The sequence below is a fragment of the Coturnix japonica genome, chromosome 4, assembly GCF_001577835.2.
Source record: "Coturnix japonica isolate 7356 chromosome 4, Coturnix japonica 2.1, whole genome shotgun sequence".
In the NCBI taxonomy this organism is placed as follows: Eukaryota; Metazoa; Chordata; class Aves; order Galliformes; family Phasianidae; genus Coturnix; species Coturnix japonica.
In genome coordinates this window covers 72,425,095-72,444,840 of record NC_029519.1, presented here as the reverse complement: position 1 = coordinate 72,444,840, position 19,746 = coordinate 72,425,095, and the positions used below count along the sequence as shown (strand labels likewise).

Sequence of the window (19,746 nt, the reverse complement as noted above, 5' to 3'; positions counted from 1 at the left end):
TAATAACCTAGTAACTTTGTGCTGTGATGAGAGATAAGCTATTAGCCAGCAGAGTACCGGGAAGGGCATTTTTGTTTCCAGACCTGTGCTAACTCCTTCCTGCCACATACTTATAGAGAAGCTGCTGGTGAAAGAGCTGTGATGCCCCATCCTGCTCCCATCATCACAGGCAGTATCTGACGGATGAAATAACTTTCAAGCACACTGAACAAGCCTATGTCCAGCCTTCACAACAAATACTACGGGAAAGATTCAAACAAAAGAAACACAAGGTAAAGCACTTGTATCCTTTCATTGACTCAGTGTAAACTGAGAAAGTTCTCATGCCCAAACAAACATTATGAAGTAACTTCTGCACAGACAAAGCTTCCATGAAGACCTTCCTGTTCAGCGTATACTTCTTCTGTATCAAGAAAACTAGCATAAGAGTTTTAATAATTGAAATGTCTACCAGCTTCCACGTGAGTAACTACTGCACCTGGGGGAGCAGCATTAACATCTGTCAGAGCTGATGGCAAGTGACCAATAACACCTCCTGCACTGCAAAAATCAGAAGGAAGAAGGAACTGATTTACTGTAATTAATTTACTCTGAGAGTTACTTCAGCAAGACAAATTTACTGCAAGTATTAATACGGTAGCTGGAATTATAAAATATGGATTAATACAGTTTGCCAAATCCACAATAACACATAATGAAAGGAGGGAGGAAATAAAAGAAGGAATGTTTTGAAGCCAATGGATTTGGTAATACAGAACCAATACAAATTCCCAATTCACATTAAATTATCCCAGAAAAACAATGACTGGTTGGAAATAAAGTCCTACGGTGCTTTCTCACAGAAGAAGCTCAGTTTCATTTTTAAAAACTTTTAATCTAAAATTCCTCTTAACAGGATGACTGATTTAAAAACCCTTTCATATATAATACCATGTGTTCTAAAGATAGACATTATAAGCCTTTGCAGAAGGGCAGTGACGTTACCCATGAGGAAGATTATTTTCTCTGATGTTGAGAAGAACCCAGAAAAGAACCCCAACAACCATCTTTCTCAAGCACAGAGAAATGCCGACCACTGAGTATGTAGGACACAAGAGGAAGAACAATTAACATTCTGCGCATCGGCATTTAAAAAGAAAGAAAATTCAGACTTGAATACAAACAAGGGGGAAAAACAACAGAAAAAAATCCCAACCATGTATAACTTTGTCTAACAGATGATTTGGTCTTCTAAGTGCTGATAATACAGACAACAGAATGGTCATATTTCTCTCTCATAATTCAAAGCAAGAAGATCCAATGCCCCAAACAGCACCGTGCCCACATCTTAAAGTGTCCCCAAATCATTTAGAAGAACAGAGCCATCGACTACGTGAATTAAAACTCTAGTGCCATCTTGGGGCAGAATTTCACATGCAACACTACAGGCGAACAGTGAGAGCCGTACGATATGGGAACACAGCTGAAACCTGCTCACCCTACTGAGCAAATCAGCCTTTAACAGAAATCTAGTCAGTTAAAAGGTAACTGGCTTGGATTCGTGATGAACAGCCATGCAACAGAAGTGATATCAATATTAGGAGTATGAAATGTACTGACTGAAAAGTCATACGCATCAATTTCCAAGAAATAACCTAGACTTCCATTCTCACTAAGACAGTTCCCACCCTGCAAAAATTCAACATGGATGGATTTCTGCAATCTTACATTGATCTTTTTTGCCTAAGCTTTGGGGCATCAAAGACAGCAGTAACAGGACAGAACGCGCTAAGTTTCATTTGCCAAATCTAGGTTGATTTACCACCTGTCAGAATTAGAAGGACCAGAAGTATTAAAGTAACTCAGAAACTACACCTGAACAAACTGACTTTTTTTAAGCATACCAGACAGAATAAAAAGTCTTTAAATAACATCATAAACTGCTGTTTTTATTTAACATTTGAGGCAGTGTTTTTGAGATGTCTTTGCTAAAAATAAGGAATTTTCCATAAATACTCTCTAGTCCTAAGAGTTTCTTGGTGTGTTTTTCCCCCCAACCCAATGTCTAATCAGAGCAGATACCCTTACTTTGCCAGCTAACTGCAAACCAACAATTCAGAATTACTCCTCTGTTTCAGCAGGATAAGAAAACAAAATGCATGCAAGGTCAGTAACTAAAGAGTGTTTTAGAATTTGAACAATTCACTGCTTCTTTTTGACCTGCTTTTTATACTCCACGCATTCTGGAAAAGATAAGCTTCAGAACTACAGCTAGAGTAACAATTGATAACTATACTCAAATACTTGTCTTACTCCTTCTCACCAACTTTCTGTCTTCATTCTGTGGTGAGCTGTGATGTACTTAACTGCCTCTAATTGCATCAGGGGCATCTGCAGCCAAAGAAACAAATAATGACAACTTGAGACATCCAGATGTTTGTCACGCAGAAAATACCAACCTCAGAACACACAGATGTAGACACTGCATCCTTCTGTCAAATCAGGTCTTCTAACACAAATGAATGTACTTAGTCTACAACATGATTGGCCACTGGGAGACACAGTGATGCCACAGTCAGCCTCCCTGACTTGTCACACACTCTGTAACTTGGAAAGACAGAAACACCACACTGCAGATTCCACAACTCCAATGCTTGTTTTCTGCACCATAAAGTTATAAACAGAATCCTGGATTTCTGTCTCAGACTAACATATATTGGGTGCTTATTGGTTTTGTTTTTAACGAGGCAATACTGAATTCTAACAGTAAGAAAGCTAAGCTCCTAAGCCAAATGCTCCCTGAGAATGAATACCATGAAAACAGAAGCCCATGAAAGACAAGCTTTCAAAAAACATTATTTCAACTGTGAAACAAAAGAGGTTACTTTCACCAAGCCAATTTTCACTTCATTTATTTTATGATTTCCTCTTCCCAGACGCTGCACCAGACAGCATCTCCTTTAAATGGACACCCAAATTGCAGGCCATCAGTTATTTGTGAAGGGAAGAGATGTATCAGCAGCAATTTTTCAACACATTACTAGTTTAAATAATCAAACATTTCAATCAGATGCTAAGGTACCTCAATTTTTGCTCCTAAAGTTCGTTACCCAAAATAAGCATTGTGAGTGAAGCTTAAATCTAACAGACAAATTATCTCAGTTTCAATGCACATAAAATCCCAAAGTCCACCCCAGGGTGACAGATGGAACAAAATTATAACGTTAGTTACTTCCTTAAATAGCTTGAGACTTCTCATACACACTGCTAAGCATTTTCATCTTCTTGTAGAGATGAAATAACAAACACTGCACAAAGCGGCCACCACGACTCAAGAGAAATGGTATTGCGTGTGCACTGAAACAATGTCGTAATACTAAGCCTGCTGTCACATTAGCACGTAGTGATACACAGCAGCACCAGCCAACATAGAAAATGTTTCTGCTTTTCAAGCAAGTTTTTTTTTTTTCTTTTTTAATTGCACTCATATCTAAGCAGGATCACCTCCCTCACGCCACACTTGCGTTCAAACAAAAACCTTTCTCTCTTGTACAGTGCAAATCTATCTGCAGTGCCTACAAAACAGCATTAAGCAGCAGGGTTCAAACCTTGAGAAAGGCTGAAAGGTTCCATTCTGTATGAAAATATGAGAAAAAATAGCATACCCTGCAGTTTTGTTAAAGGCAACAAATGAGCAAACTTAACTGCCCAGACAAGCAACAGAAGTCAAAATAGCCCTGAGAAAACAGAGACTACAATTTATAGATTACGGCTTCTTGTTGAACAGTAAAATCTTACAAGGTGGCAGGATTCAAAGAAGTTACTTGTCTAGATTTCCAGACCACGCATCTTTTCATTCCTTTAAAACTCCAGTTGAAGGGCTTCTTCCCTTCTTCATCTGTTTGAGATGATACAAACTTTCAAGTGAATGCAGGCCAGGGATTAGTAATAAATTTATCTCACTCCTTTCTCTTTTCAACTCATTTTCTCAGTATAGATTTAGCTAAGTGATGATCCTTTATTTTCATTTGCAATGATGCGTAAAGAGAATCATTCTTAATGCTAAAAGTCAATCATTGGTATCCCTGCAGTGCATGCAGATTATTAGCTTTTGTTGTTCATGAGTACATAAAGTCTGCCATACCACCAGAAAGGCAATATTTCTTGAGACTATTTCTTCATACTTCCTTATTTACATTAACACTTACAGTACTCAGAGTGCTGACTTCAATGTTCTGCAGCTACGAGAGCACAGCAAATTACCATCCAAATTATACTCTGCATCTTTGTTCAGATTGTAAGACGGGAAAATAGGAGTTCACAAAACTTCCCAGCTAGTCAATGAACATTATAGTAACTGGTAAGACAGTAAATGACAAGAATGCTTCTGAAATCAGTGACAATAATCACACAAATCAATACCATCAATATTCATTATTTTTAGCCACATACCCTCCCCACTCCTGCTGGGGAAAGTCTCCCTATGAATCGGACCAGACAGCTTTAGGTTTACATTCCTTCCACCCAGAATAAGTTCATCTCAGAATACTGATTCCCTTTCCTGACCATACCACACAAATACTTGGGCAATTACAAACTGTGACCAGGAAGTTGTACAGAGCAATAACATAACCAGGCTGAAAGGCAGGGGAAGAATTTCTCTTACTGTTGAGAGAAATGTAAGCATTTGTAGTTCTGCAATTAGACTTTCTGATCTCTGTTGTCTGAAAAATCTCTCTTAAGAGCTTCCACTGATCTATGCTACAGAATTTTATGTTAATATTGCATTCTATACTATCTCCTTTTGTCTACTTTCCTACTGAGCAACACGGTTTCTACTGTACTGGGTATCCTTCCTTCAACTGTGTTGCCTTCATCTCTCTTCACCTCCTCCAGTCATCAGGCTTCCACTCCACTTCCACTTAACGATGTGATCTTGAAAACGAATGTTTGCTACTTATTTAGCAATTCTGGATTGCAGAAATTGCACCAGGCACGCAGCAAGATGACCTTGTGCCCAAACATTCTGCTCCTTGCTGCTCACACAGGCTCCACCACAAAGTAAACTTAGAATTTTAACAAATAACCTTATGCAAATCTCTGGGGCAATTTCAACACAAACTGGTGCCCTGCAATTGTCCATGACAATAATAGGTAAGGGCTTGCAGAAAGGAAAGAAAATGTAACACTGCAAATAGTATAGAATCTTCTGTGAAATCCTGATGTTGAACAAAAGTTTCATAATTTCCCAAAGGAAAACAAGAACACTCAGAACTCCTGGGGATACTGCGTTTCAAGAAGGCAGAGCAGATAAGATTATCTGTAGCTTGTGATGGCTAACTCAAAGTAGGTGTAAAGTCTTAAGAATCTATTAAATGATCTGAACTTACTTCATCAGAAGCAGAGCGAAGACACTGGACAGCAGCCTGTTTTTTCATTTCCTCTAATGTTAGATCTGAACACTTTTTCTTACTCTTTCCCCATTTTTTGTAAGCTCCTTTTTCCCAGCCCAGGAAGATGTCATTCTCCTAAAATAAAAGATAAACACAATTGTATTAAGACACATAAATCATTCAGTACTATAGCAACATAAGACTACAAACAACATATCGTTTAGAATAATAACAAATTCATTCCACTATCAAAAACTGCTGTTTTCCAAATTAAAATTCAGTTTGATTAAAACCAACGGCTACAGGAGATGGCTGCACTTTGCATTCAGAAAAATACACATACTTGTCTCTGGACATGGAGGCCACTCACACTTGAAAGCAGTATTTTCCAACCACAAGGCATATCCATAAAGATTATTTTGGGGCCAACTTAGAGTTGAATGCATCACTGCTATTTTTATAGAATTTATTAGATTCACTGATCTCTGAAATAATAAGGACAAAGAGCAAGAAGTTCAGAGTTTGGATTAAGCTTATGTAAAATAGGCCTAAAGAAGACAATTCATGTTAGTTCCCCAGATCTCCAACTAGCTCTTACAATGAGCACCATTAATACTACAGATAGCAGTGTCTGTCTTTCAATGTCCGTTCACATTCATACAAACAACTTCCTTGCTCATCTGATCAAAGAAACACTTTGACTACCAGGACAATTATGCTATTTAATGTATGCTGGTCTAAAACATCATCTTCAGAGAGATTCACAAAACTGCTGTTTTTCAACATATCTCTCACCTGTTCCTAATGAAATTCAGGCGAAGACCTAACCTCATTTAAAACTCCCCACAGCTTCAAAATGAAGTAAAAACAAGTTGTCGGTTGAGACTGATCATCTCTGCACACCTACAAAGTCAGATAGAAAAAGGGTGGGAAGGGGGAAAATGACCACATGCCTTCAGGAGGAAGAATATTAACAGCTGCTGGACTCGTTATCCAATTGAGTCCCTCAGGAAAGAGCAGTTCACTGGTTTTTATTTTTATTAATCTGCCTGTCATAACAGGTAAGTTTAAGGTGTGTGGTGCTCCGCAGGGATCAATGCTATGTTCAGCTTTGTTCAACATTTTCATCAGTGGCCCAGATGAAGGGATAGAATTCACCCGCAGCAAGTTTGCTGATGGTATGAAGTTGGGAAGAGTGGCTGACACAGCAGAAGGCTGCGCTGAGGGACCTGGACAGTCTGCAGAGCTGGACAGAGAAGAACCTTAGGAGGTTCAACAACAGAGTAGAGTCCTACACCTGGGGAGGAATAACTGCACTCATCAGTACAGGCTCAGGCTTTACCTGCTGGAAATGAGCTCCAAAGAGAAGGACCTGGGTGTCAGGGTGGACATGAGCCAGCAGTGTGCCCTTGTGGCCAAGAAGCCAACAGTATCCTCAGGTGCAACAAAAAGAGCGTGGCCATCAGGTTGAGGGAAGTGGTCTTCCTCCTCTACTCTGCCCTGGTAAGGCCACATCTGGAGCGTCCTGTTCTGTGTCCAGTTCTGGGCCCCTCAGACAGGGAACTACTGGGGAGAGTCCAGTAGAGGGCTACAAAAACAATGAGGGGCCTGGAATATCTCCCACATAAGGAAAGGATGAGAGACCTGGGGCTGTTCAGCCTGGAGAAGATCAAGGGGGGAGTATTATTAATGCTTATAAAAATCTAAAGGGCAGGAGTCAGATGGAGCAGTGGTGCCCAGCAGCAGGACAAGGGGCAATGGGCACAAACTGGAACATAGGAAGTTCCATACAAACATAAGAACTTCTTTCCTGAGAGGGTTCCAAAGCACCAGAGCAGAAAAACTGATTAAGGCAATACCTACACTATATAAATGTTGCCAAAATGCTCTAAAGCAGCACACTTTGCTTTACCTACACTGCAGCCCAGTTCTGCACAAGCACATCACAGCTGTCCTCAGCAAGAACAGTTCTACACACTGCATAAGCCAGTGGTGTGTGTCAGCAGAGCATTAAGGACATAAAACATTTCAATCAGTCCTCTAGACACATAATCCAAAAGATATCTGGCTACTGTCTATTTTTTTAATACATATATTTTTCATTTTTAAATATTTACTCTTTGCAATAAAAACACCCATTATTAAAGGAGGAAGCGAGTCTAGATGGAATATTCACTTATCATCCAGCACCATCTCGTCCTTCCTTTCAGAGCAAACACTTTGATCGTGCACTCTGGGAACAAAGTGACTCATCCTGTAGGATGCAGCAATAGAGGACAGAGCCCTGGTACATCTTCTTTCTCTCCCTCCAGGCAGCACACAGAAAACTTGTTTCTGAACACTGACTGGGTTTCCAATCACACATGGCTGCCAGTGCATCACACCTCCATTTTAATTTTTATAGGAAGAACTATTGGAAAATTGAGTTTTCTTTTTTTTTTTCCTGTTTAAGTTCCCACCTTGTGTGTTACAAAACTGATATCATGAATTACAGTTATTCCACATAAAATTCTGTGTAATCCTCACAACAATTACAACACTTATCCACACATCTATCAGTGCCCTGTACTTTCTGCAAATAAGGCAAATACCGCAGCCATAAAGCAGCAAATAAAACAAATTCCTGACATAACATCCTTTTGCTGTGGTACAACAGAACCTGCCTGCATCAGTAAGAAAGCTGGGGCTGTTTAGTCTGGGGAAAAGGAGGCTGAGGGGAGACCTTACTGCTCTCTTCCAGTATCTGAAAGGTGCTTATAGTGAGAGTGGGACAAGTCTCTTCTCACTGGTGACAAATGACAGGATGAGGGGAAATGGCCTCAAGTTGTGCCAAGGTAGGTTTAGGTTGGACGTTAGGAAACAGTTGTTTACAGAAAGGGTAGTTAAGCACTGGAATAGGATCCCCAGGGAGGAGGTTGAGTCGCTGTCTCTGGTCTGTTTAAGAGCTGTTTGGATATGGTGCTCAGGGATATGATTTAGCAGAGGGTTCTTAGAGTTAGGGTACTGGTTAGGCTGTGGTTGGACTCGATGATCTTCAAGGTCTTTTCCAACCTGGGTAATTCTATGAGTTTACAGAAACAAAGAAACAAAGGAGAAGGAATTCGAGTAAAATGGGCAGGAACAAGAAAATGTCATATATATCCCTCAAGTTCTAGAAAGTTAACATAGGGGATGGCACAAGCTGAGCAGCTTTCTGTTTTTATGATGAATACATTGGTAAGAAGACAATCCAGGAGTTTCGTATGTTTTAAATTAATCTCTTGCACCTTTTTTTTTCCCTTTCTTTTTTTTCCTCTCCAGTGGTGAGAAGCCCATTAGGAAGTTTATTCCTTAGGCTGGAAAATATTGAGCTCATGACAAACAGGAAAGAAAGCAGTTCAACAAAACATTCTGTGCGCATGAAACAGAGTAAGCTACTTACTTCACATGGAAAGAATCACTAAGGACTTCTGTTCTCTTCAGCTATTAGCTGTGTTCATTTACCATCGCTTCCTAACAGAACTAGAGACCATATCATAAGGTTTGTTTTAATGCTACTTCAATGTACTTCAGCTGTTTTGAAACTCGTGGTGTATATAATAGCAAAAATAAAGCTACTTGTTTCATAAAAGCTGGTATAACGTTCAGTAGCACAGAAAGAAGACTCGAGGTCCCAGTTCACACTCAGGTAATGAGTTTAAGTTCTGCATGGCCAGTAGAACATGCAGAAAAGTAAGGCGATAAACATACTTCCAAAATGGGGAAACCCAATCAGCAGAAAAGTGTGCTTAAAAAATCATGCTTTTTTCTTCAAGCAAACTCAGAAAAACAGATTCCCTAAGATTATTTCTACGCACAACACAGATTAAATTAGATACAGTAAAATGATGATCAATCTGGTGATGAGTGGCGTTCCTCAGGGACTAGTGCTCTTTAACATCTTTGTAGGCAACACAGACAGTGGGATTGAGTGCACCGTCCACAAGTTTGCAGATTACACCAAGCTGAGTGGAGCAGCTGACATACTAGAGAGAAGGGATGTTATCCAGAGGGACCTGGACTAGCTCGAGAGCTGGGTCCATGCCAGCCTCATGAAGTCCAACAAGGCCAAGCACGAGTTCCTGCACCTTGGCTGGGGCATTCCCAAGCACAGATACAGGCTGGGTGAAGAATGGCTTGAGAGAAGCCCTGAGGAGGACTTGGGGGTGTCAACTGACACTCAGCAGTGTGTACTTGCAGCCCAAAAGGCCAACCATACCCTGAGTTGCACCAAGAGAAGTGTGATCAGCAGGTCAAGGGAGGTGATTCTGCCCCTCTACTATGCTTAGAAAAGACCCCTACCTGGAGTACTGTGTCCAGTTTTGGTGTCCCCAGCACAAGAAGGACTTGGAGTTGTTGGAGCAGGTCCAGAGGAGGGCCACAAAGATGATCAGAGGGCTGAAGCACCTCCTCTGTGAGGACACACTGGGAGAGCTGGGGCTAATCAGCCTGGAGAAGACAAGGCTCCAAGCAGACCTTACAGTAGCTTTCTAGTACCTGATGGGGCCTACAGTAAAGCTGGGAAGGTACCTTTTATAAGGGCATGTAGTGACAGGATGAGGGGAAATGGTTTTAAACTGGAAAAGGGCAGATTTAGGCTAAATATTAGGAAAAAATTATTCACTGTGAGTGTGGTGAGACACTGGAACAGGCTGCCCAGCGACCCTGTGAATGACCCCTCCATGGAAGCATTCAAAGCCACACTGGATGGGTCTGTGAGCAATCCGGTCTAGATGGAGACCCTGCCTGTAGCAGGGAGGGTGGAATTTGATGAGCTTACAGGGCCCTTCCAACAAAAGCCATTCTATGACTCTGTGATTCTACATACAAATTTGACCAGGTTTTCAGATAACAAACCATAACTACTTACTTGGTCAATATTCCTATTTTGAATGATAAGTGATTTCAAGGCAAGAAATCCAATTCTCTGACAGGGCAGAAGAAAACAATTAAAAAAAAATCTGGATGAGGGAATTTTGAGCATTTTAATTTCAGCACAAACCACTCATGATTAAAGCAAATTACTGGCTTAGCTTTTTTTGCTCTCCTGAACATTATTGCTGGCCAACAGAATAGCGCTGCTTTGACAAGCAAGCTCAAGAAACAAGTTTATACAAAAAGTAGGAAGGACTCAATGCCATAATTACTGAAATACCACAAAAACAGACAGTCTCTCCCTTCCAGATTCTAACTCATAAAACCATCAAAGCAAGCCGTCTAACCTCCAGTGTGAAAAAGAATTCCCATAATGTTTCAGGTATGTAGAATCAACAGTTTGGAGCTGCATGTTTGCTATATGGATGGCAAATTCCTGTCAGATGCCGTATCCAAACTGGGGCATTAGCCTCCACCACACAGTTTATTTTAAGGAAATATCAGAGGTGAAGGCTTATAGTGAATTTAAAAAGAAAAATAAAGCCTGGGCCATGTAAACTGACAGAACAAAAAACTCTGTGGTACAGCACTCCTGGCTTCTCTTGGCAACAAAGTTAAATTGATTTAACAATTAATAACTAAATATAACGTTCAGGTAGACAAGTATGAACCACTGTGCACTGCAAGAAAGCTCTTCCAGAAACTTATTCATTTCCAAAATTGACTCTGAGATATTTGGATGGTAAAGAAATGGGAAAAAAAAAAACCAGAAGTAGATGAGAAAAGACGGGGCAGATCCTCACTACTTGTAGGAGGTTCTCATAATGGAAAATAAGGGGAAAGCTGCAACAGACAACAAGTTGATTTCATCTTTAAGATCCCTCAAGAAGTAGACTGTATAAAAAGTGTTACTTCCTGGAAAAAAATAAAATATTTTCCTGTAAACTGAGTCTGAAAAAAACCTTTCAGAGGCAGCTTAGAGCCCTGCAGATGTACTTCTATTCACAATGGCTTCTGTGAAAAGTTTAAGAGAGCATTGAAGGAAACGGTCCAATGGACCAGGACTGGCTCAGGCATTCCTGACAGCTGCCCATGATGAATTAATGCGTATGCAAGAATTCAGAAGATGAAAACTCAGCTTGCATTCCTCAGAAGACGTGTAACAAGAAGCTGCACAGACAGCAGTAGATAAGCACAAGCTTTCTCCAGGTCAGAAGCTGTGCTGGTCACAGAACAGAAGAGACCTAAAAACATCCCTCATTATTAGATAAATTCCAAATGCAGCTCTTATCAGTGGAAGAATTCACCTTGGATTTTTGTGAAAAAGCAGAAAACCACATTATAAGCTGCTGGTACAGTAAAGTAACCAGCCACTACAGTCAGCTCTTTCCCAGCTGCTCCAAGTAGAACATGAGAATGCTGCACATTGGACTGCAGCAGAACAGCTGACAGTGTAAGAGACTACAGCATGTGCTGCTGTGACTTCAAGGTTCTCAAGACACTGAGCTGATGATCCCACAATGTGCAGGCAGTGAAGAACTGCACGTATCAAAACCAATCAATCTGGGTATAAAATACTGTACACTGAGCTTCTGTCAATGACAAACTCCTGCTTATAATCCCACCAACCTGAAAGGCCGTTCTATGTGTTGTTTGCTAATTAGAAGTTACCCTAGGTTGAAATCAAGCAAAAGGAATTTAATCACACCCGTTCCCAAGAGCTAGAGAACATGCAAATGCTGCATCTGTTGAAAGCCTAGGTTTGTTGAGTAGGCTCTGAGTTAAAAGTATTCCCATTAAAGTAAATGCAGAAAAGAACAGGTAGTGAGGCCTTTGCTACAGAGAAATCACATTACTTGCGTATCATGTAACATGGCAAAAAAGGAAGACAAAAATTCAACAGAAGCTGCCATTACGAAGTCCTAATGTGTGACAAGGCCATATTATGACTGAGGAAATCATTTCACAGCGTGTTATGTTTGCTCTCTTGAACCTCGGAATTAAGTTGTGTGGCAAAGATCACAAATAATCACCTGATTTCACATAACACAGTGCACACCTACGCTTGGAGACATGCAGTGAGTGCACCATCATGCAATGTCCTGCAGCACAAAGGACATGAAGTGTCTCAGTAGCCCCAGCATCAAGAACAGGGCAATTACATCAGCACAGAGATGGCTGCTAACAAACCCTGACTCTCGGGGAGAAGAAGCAGCCTAGTGCTTGATTTTCTGTCTCTGTTTTGCATTATATAAACCTTTGTAAGAATACATTAATAGTGATAACAAAGAAGTCATTCCATTATGTTCCTTGGGTGACTGCGTGAGACACACTGTAACTAAGTGTTAGATGCCATTTAGAAAGCCACAAAAAGGCAATACAATACATATTTCAAAGATCGCCTTGAATCCTCACAAGAGGCTAAAGAAAACGTGCTAACTCTATTGCCAATTTCAGCAGGACAGCACAAAAGACAGGCACCAAAAAGCCTGGCTAAGTCAGATGTCTTGAAAAAGATACTTCACATCATGAAACAGACATGTTTAAATTCGCAAACACGACCACAGGCACCAGCACAAAGACAGAACACTGAAAGAAAACGTTCTGATAATGCCCCTTGTTGAGAAGAAACGCTTTCCAACAGGATTTGTGCCAACACAGCTGAAGGAGGCTGCCCTGGGACCTGCACCGTTTGTGCATTCAGTGCCTATGAGGAGCTGCTGAGCTCCAGTTCCTATCATTAAAACACAAGAATACAAGCGCACTGTCCAGGCACATCGACTGTACCCAGTGTCAAGGAGTCACTGAGACAGAAATACAGAACAGAGCAATCGCCTCATAATTAACAAGAGAAACATCAAGTAATCGGGGAGGAAAAAAAAGAGTATGTCCTTTAGAGGCAGTGCACCAGTAGAACCCGCCTTACACCAGCCAGACCTATTCCAGGAGCTCCTGCTGGATGCTCTCACACTGACAGTGACTGTAAAAGGAACACAGCTGGAATGGTTTCAGCATCAGCAAACGACCAAGGGGCAGCAGTGCTTCACAGACTGATCTCAGCTGATAGAGCTGGGGAGCCATAAGGCTGCTTTAGGGCTGCTCAGAGGCACTATGTGGGAGTATGTGCTCAAGGAGAAACCACAGCTTTTCTCACCAAGTTAACTGCATATGAAAGACTTATTTTTGAAAGATTAATACAACTGTGATTTAAAGAGTCCTCATCTAATCACTTCTCAACGAGCCCTGCTGTAACACAAGCACAGTTATTTCTTAGGGATGATCCATGAGCCACTGTATTAGAACACACGCTGTTGTGTTTTGCTGAACAGGCATTCTAACCAGACTGGGTTTAGGTTACTAAACTTGATATGGGTTTAGGTTACTACAGAAGACCAAATCTTCCTTTCTCTTCACATCTTATAGTTATGGGTGAGATTTTCACTTAAAAACAAAGTAAATCCATCAAGACACAACTTATTCCTCCCCCAAAGAGGCCTCTGAACAGCTAAACACCAGTCATTCTAAGACATACCCAGGCATCAGGTCCCAAAGCTGGGTTGCTGTGGGATGGCAGGAAGAGCAACGCTCCAGATACTGCAGCCCAGCAGTGCCTCAAGTACTGCCTGTGTGAGTAGCAACAGACCCAGCCCATTTCAGAACACCAGGCCAAGAGCATGGTTTATAATAGAACAGCTACTTAATATTTTCCTAAATCTTGGATTTAACTTCTTCAACTTCAGTAGGATTTTTACTTTTGAGGGTCAGGCAAAAAGTCAACTTCCCCCAGAAAGGAGTGAAAAGAATTAAGTCACAAACAGCAGCCAGTGCTGTGTATAGCAAGTACACATAACAGATGTGTTTAGACCTTCCTGCTGCATGACCAAGGGCTTACAAAGCCTTTATCCTGCACAACACTGAGCTGGTGGGGGTTCTTTTGCTGCCTTGTTGGCGTTTTGGTTGGTTGGTTTGTTTGCTTTCTTCAAAAAGAAGAAAAATCTGCAGGCAAAAACAGATGAACCTGTTACGTTCCATAACAGCTATGCTTACAAGTAGAATATATATCACAGAGCACTGATTCTAATACTGCACAAATAAAGATCAGTGAAATACTGTTACACACAATGTATCCCAAGGCAATGCAGAGAGAAGCAGTAAGCTTCCAACAGAGTACACGATTGTAATGCAGTATTTGCTGTATCACAAACTGGCTTGAAAACAGGTATTTACAAATATACTTTAAAAGTTTCTATCACATTCTATTCTTTAAATCCACACCAATTTCTACTTCCTCATAGGAAAAGACCAAAACCACTAAGAATTAAGGACTGCCTAAGAACATTCAAATCTTAAGCTCTTGGGCTCATTTCCAGAAGTAGCAGGTATCCACGCATGTAACTGGCTTGAATGAGAAACGTGCTACAAATGCCAACGATAATGAACTACAGTAGAGGGTTTTTAGTTTTTACAACAGTTAGAGTGGGCATATTTATAAGGTGTTACAGCAGCGCTTATATGTGTAACACGTGTGTAACTGTAACAGTAGCTGGCTGTATGAATAACCACAGCAGCTCTGGAGGCTCCAGGAATCCCTGTACAATTCCTCATAAACAAGATTCCAAAACAGTTGAACAAAACGCACCTGCTTATGCATTTTCTGAATAATTTTATATTCAAGCCAATGAGTCAGAACAAAAAATGCAAACATTCCAGTAAAAATGGGTTGCGGTGTGTTACAGCTTTACTTTCATCTATAATTTCTCTGTTGAAAACCTAAGTCTTAAAGACCTGGTATCAGGAATCTCAACAATGTGTCATTCAATGATGTTAGATCTGCGCACACATAACGATACCCCAGAGAAATCACCCTAATTGGACAAGCCATGGAATTAGCTGTGATCATGAAAGCAAAAGTAAAATAAACAGGTATGAATTTAAAAAAGCAAAACACAAACGCAAGCAAGCAACCAAAACCAACAAACCACCACACATCTCAAACCCTTAACACTGCCTAAGGTCCCATCCAGGTATCAAACGACCTCACTGTGCAGAACTGGATAACACTGGAGGAAAAGCCATCAAGTGACAGAAGGGCATACAAGTCAGCAGTGTAATCACAAAGAGAACCACATACCTTGTATAACCAAGAGAACAAAAGGAGACATCCTGCTTAGACTCAAAACTGAACCCCAAAGACCTACTCAATGAACACTGCCAGATGATGCTGAAATATGGGTCAATGTAAGCAGAAGCAAGCACTAACACAGTAACAACAGCATTTAAATAGCTGGGGTTGCTTAGTAAGGTTAACAATGATTTTTGCTTTTGGTTAAAAACAAAAAACACCTCAAATCTTTCTGATAGAAGCTCAGTTTGGGAGTTCATGCATTCATTTCTCTGCTACGGTCGATGACACAAAAACACTAAAAAGGAAGCATGGAAGGAAGCTTCCAAATGCATTTAGAAGTGCCCAAAATGCCATCAACAACTTGAGATAAAAAGATCCTAATAATCACCTAAACTTCAGTTTACAGCACTTCTAATAAGGATGATTACAATGTATCTTTAAGATTAGTATTCCCTAAATAGCTTGTCTCCTTCAGCATGCACACATCCCTATATAGATATAGATTGAATATAGATTGGTGAATCTATAACAGAGAATCACCAGTTGGGTTGGGTTGGAAGGGACCTCAAGGATCATAAAGTTCTGTTTCAAGCCCATACATTCCCTTTGAACAGGTGAAAACAGACCCCATTGCTGTGGTTTTGGAATGAAGCAATGGCTGATCATGTCCTGCAGAAAGACTTCTAAATGTAAAGAAAAATCATCAAAATCAATTGGTTACTGAAAGCATTTTCTCCCCTGGAAATTCTGTCATATTTCCCCAAGAATCAAAGGAATCACGTGAGGGGAAAAATTCCTGAGATGCTGAGAACCAGTTTTTCCCCAAGAACAGATCACAATTAGAGGAGTTCAGTATCTCTCGATATTTTACTGTTAAATATCTAAAAGACATTTCTGTATTTTAATCACTGCGCTCTTCCCTGATGCCCACCTGTCAGCAGCATTGCTTATTTCTATTTCTTCTGTTTGTCTTCATGTTCATCACCAAAATTAGGTTAAAACTTCTGACCAGTAAAACCTCACTTAAGCATCCAATCTCTTGTTGCTGAGCAGCTTAAGCCAATTTTAAAAATGCAGCCACACACAAAAAATAAAATAGAATAGAGCAAAGCAAACACACATGATATAAATATCCTCAATTCTTCATGTAATAAAAAAGAAATATTTGCAGGTTTTAAAGACTAAGCCATTCAGGAAAGGAATTAAATAGCAGTGCTTCTCATAATGAATTCATCCAGTCATCGCTACAGAGAATCATCACAAAACCAAACGGACGCAAGACCTGAACAATTCGAGAACAGTTACTTGTAAATGAAGTGAATGAGTTCAGTAACAGTTTGTTAAAAGCAGGGAGGCAGGAAAGAAACTTCCAAGTTGCTCAGAATCCAGATGCCGTTCAGAAGACATCATGTATGGCTGGCACACAGCCTGGCTACCCTGCCAGCATGCACTATTCTCTCTTTGGCTCATTAGGTTCATATAACCAACTTGGAAAAGAACAGGGACTTTCCTTGAAGCTCAATCAATTCTTAAGTATCCAGTTAAGGTATCAAAATGAAATCAAATGTTTGAGGTTTTCGTAATAGAGTTACCATGCTTCTTGTAATGCCTGATGAAAAGTAATTCTGGCACTCCAGTCATTTTTAAATTATCACAATAGAGACTTTGCAGTTATGACTACACTCCAAATTGAACTAGAAAGAAGCAAGCCTTCATTTTTCCCCATGGTCACAAGACTATCTTCAGAGCTTCTCAAATTCTGGTTGGGTACCACTGGCTTCTTTTTTCGGTCCTTCCCCTCCTTTATAATGGGCTGTGGAACTTCATTCTGCCTGTCTTCTAAAACACAGCCATTTGTGTCTGACCAAGACCTAAGTAAGCTCCCTGTTAAGGTACGTTCTTAAAACATCTTACAGCAATTTTCCTTTTGCACAGCGAGTTTTCTGTTTTACATGACGGGAGCACACACTGTGATGGCTGCTAAGAGTTCTGCAATTGGCAGTATCTGACTGCTGCCCTGTTCTTGAAGGAGTCGTGAAAAAAAAGGAAACTAGATAAAAAATCCTGAAGCACTTCAGTTGCAATGAGTGGAACATTATCAAAGAAACGGCAACAAAAAATGAACTATCAAGGCACCAAAAAAGGCAGTGCTTTCCTCCTGTTTTTTTCGTGGTAATCACAAGGACCTTATAAAAGCCCATGACAACAGTACTCTCCCTCCCTCCCTCTTGAAAATGGCAGAACTTCTCTGAATTTTATATTTTAAAAAATCCTCTAGTAAAAGTATTCTGATATACACCGTAAGATGCAGAGAAGTTTATAAAAAGGAGGTGAAATTATGAGCAAAGGATAAGCTCACACAATATCCTGAGTTGGGAGGGATCCATTAGGATTATTGTTCTTGGAACACAGAAAATCTGCAGCAAGAATGGCACGTGGGAATGGCAGCACAGTTGTTATTGCTACATGGCTTCACTTCTCTTCCTCTGACCTTTATGAATTACAGCCATGCATCAAAACTCACTGTTCCACAACTCTTTTGCATGCCTGTCATTGGGATTCAGCATTAACACTCCTTTAAAAGATGAACCATATACGTGCAATAAAGTATTTTAGATACTTGGATATTAAAGAAGTACTTTCTATTCTTTACTGAAAATAGCATGAGATGAAATTCATCAGAGGAAGTAACAGGCAATCTACAGGCTACTGTGAAGCAGCCCAATTTCACACACAACACACAACAAAACTCACCTAAGTTTACTAATGTTCCAATATTAAATAAGCCTTACAACCAGGAGTAGCAGAAGTGTTAAATTAATGAAACACGACAGAGCTAATAATTCTAATGGAGGTTACAGTAATGCTAAAATGTTAATGCAATGGCTGATAAAGAAAACCAACGACATCAACCTGAATGCGATCCCAGAGCAGCACTTACACCCCCTCCTTCCACCCACACACTGAAAGACAACAACCTCCCACCACCTGAGCCATCCCCAAATCTAATACACAAGACATAACTGATACAAAACTCACTTTCACTGGACAACATCTAAAATATGTAAATACCTGTTCCTGCAGGTCGTAGTCATAGCTATCATGCAGCAGAAGACTGAGGACATACCGAGTATAAATCATGGCATCAATGCCACACTTCTCTAGCTCTTGTCCCAGCCAGGTCTGCACTGGACCCAAAGCATGTAGCAGAGACATTTCAGAAACAGATACAGGGCCTGGATAAGAGCTTGAGGAGCTTTCTGATGGCAAACCATCCACAACAACTGTACAGATAGGGCGCATGAATCTAGGTGGTTGGCATCCTTATAACGTGAAGCATTTTCTGTAGTTGATATCCCGTCGATATCTGGAGGTGATTTTCACTCCAGTAAATAGGAGAGAGGCTTGACTTCTAGGACAATCATTTATATTTCCTGGCAGTTAGCCGTCTAGAGACGAACATCACTCTTCAGGCATGACCAGTGAATAAACTAAATCCTAATAGCAAACACATATGTAGATGTGTTTTTCTACCTTAATTTCACATTGAGGCCAGATGCAAGTCCCCAGCAGGACCTATAAAGAGGAAAAAAGGATAAGTTGTGATATTCCGTATCCACACACAGACAACATCAAACAGTGCAAAATAAACAGCGTAGAAAGCAGTCACTTATATCCTGCTTCCTTCATCTATACAGCACACCTGTTCAGTGTCATGTTGAAGAGTTATTCCAAGACATTATTCCAAGTTAAAAGGTGACTTAGAGAAAAATCACTTTTTCACAAAGGGAGAGAGACTTTCAAGCAGTTCACAACCAACCCAACACTTGAAACGTACATCTGACCTAACCTTAATAAAAGGTTGAGATTTTATTTACTATCAGCTGAAAAGAGACCTTTTGATCAAAGAATTTACATTCACTTACATTAAGGCTAACTGCATATTTTGCATCACTATAGGACAATATAATCCTACTGTTTTGCTGTGACTTCCATCTACAAGCAGAAAAAAACTGTCTTTTTAATAAAAAACTGAATGTATAACATTAATCTGGCCAGCAGTTTCACCAGACCTATGAACTATTTCCTATATCCTACTGCTAAATAGTTGCTATTGTCAGGTTTGGTTGTTTTTGTTGGTGGTTTTTTGTTTTAACTTCACTTTTTGCTTGGCCTCAGATCAACACAGCATTTTATAATCTAAAATCTGTCCGCATAAAAATCTGAGCAGAACTTCATCTACTCATTTAAGAATCAACATGTAACCGTCTTCACATAGATGACTAGTCTTAGTGAGCTTATACTCTAAACCATATCCTAAAATAGACAAATCATCCTAAGACTTAGAACACCTGC

The 19,746-nt window shown here is 40.2% G+C and overlaps 1 protein-coding gene across 3 annotated transcripts in view; it reads right to left on the bottom strand.

The window, feature by feature from the left end:
* KIAA0232 (KIAA0232 ortholog) overlaps positions 1-19,746 on the bottom strand; it is a 53,026-nt gene that overhangs the window by 19,655 nt on the left and 13,625 nt on the right. For 2 of the 3 annotated variants that reach the window (XM_015862598.2, XM_015862599.2), the window contains exons 2-3: positions 18,463-18,966; positions 5,370-5,507 (exon numbers count right to left, since the gene is read on the bottom strand). In XM_015862598.2, the coding sequence (XP_015718084.1) occupies positions 5,370-5,507; positions 18,463-18,693 (369 nt within the window). In that variant the 5' untranslated portion in view covers positions 18,694-18,966. The remainder of the gene's footprint in view (positions 1-5,369; positions 5,508-18,462; positions 18,967-19,746) is intronic. The other variant, XM_015862603.2, reaches the window with a different exon arrangement.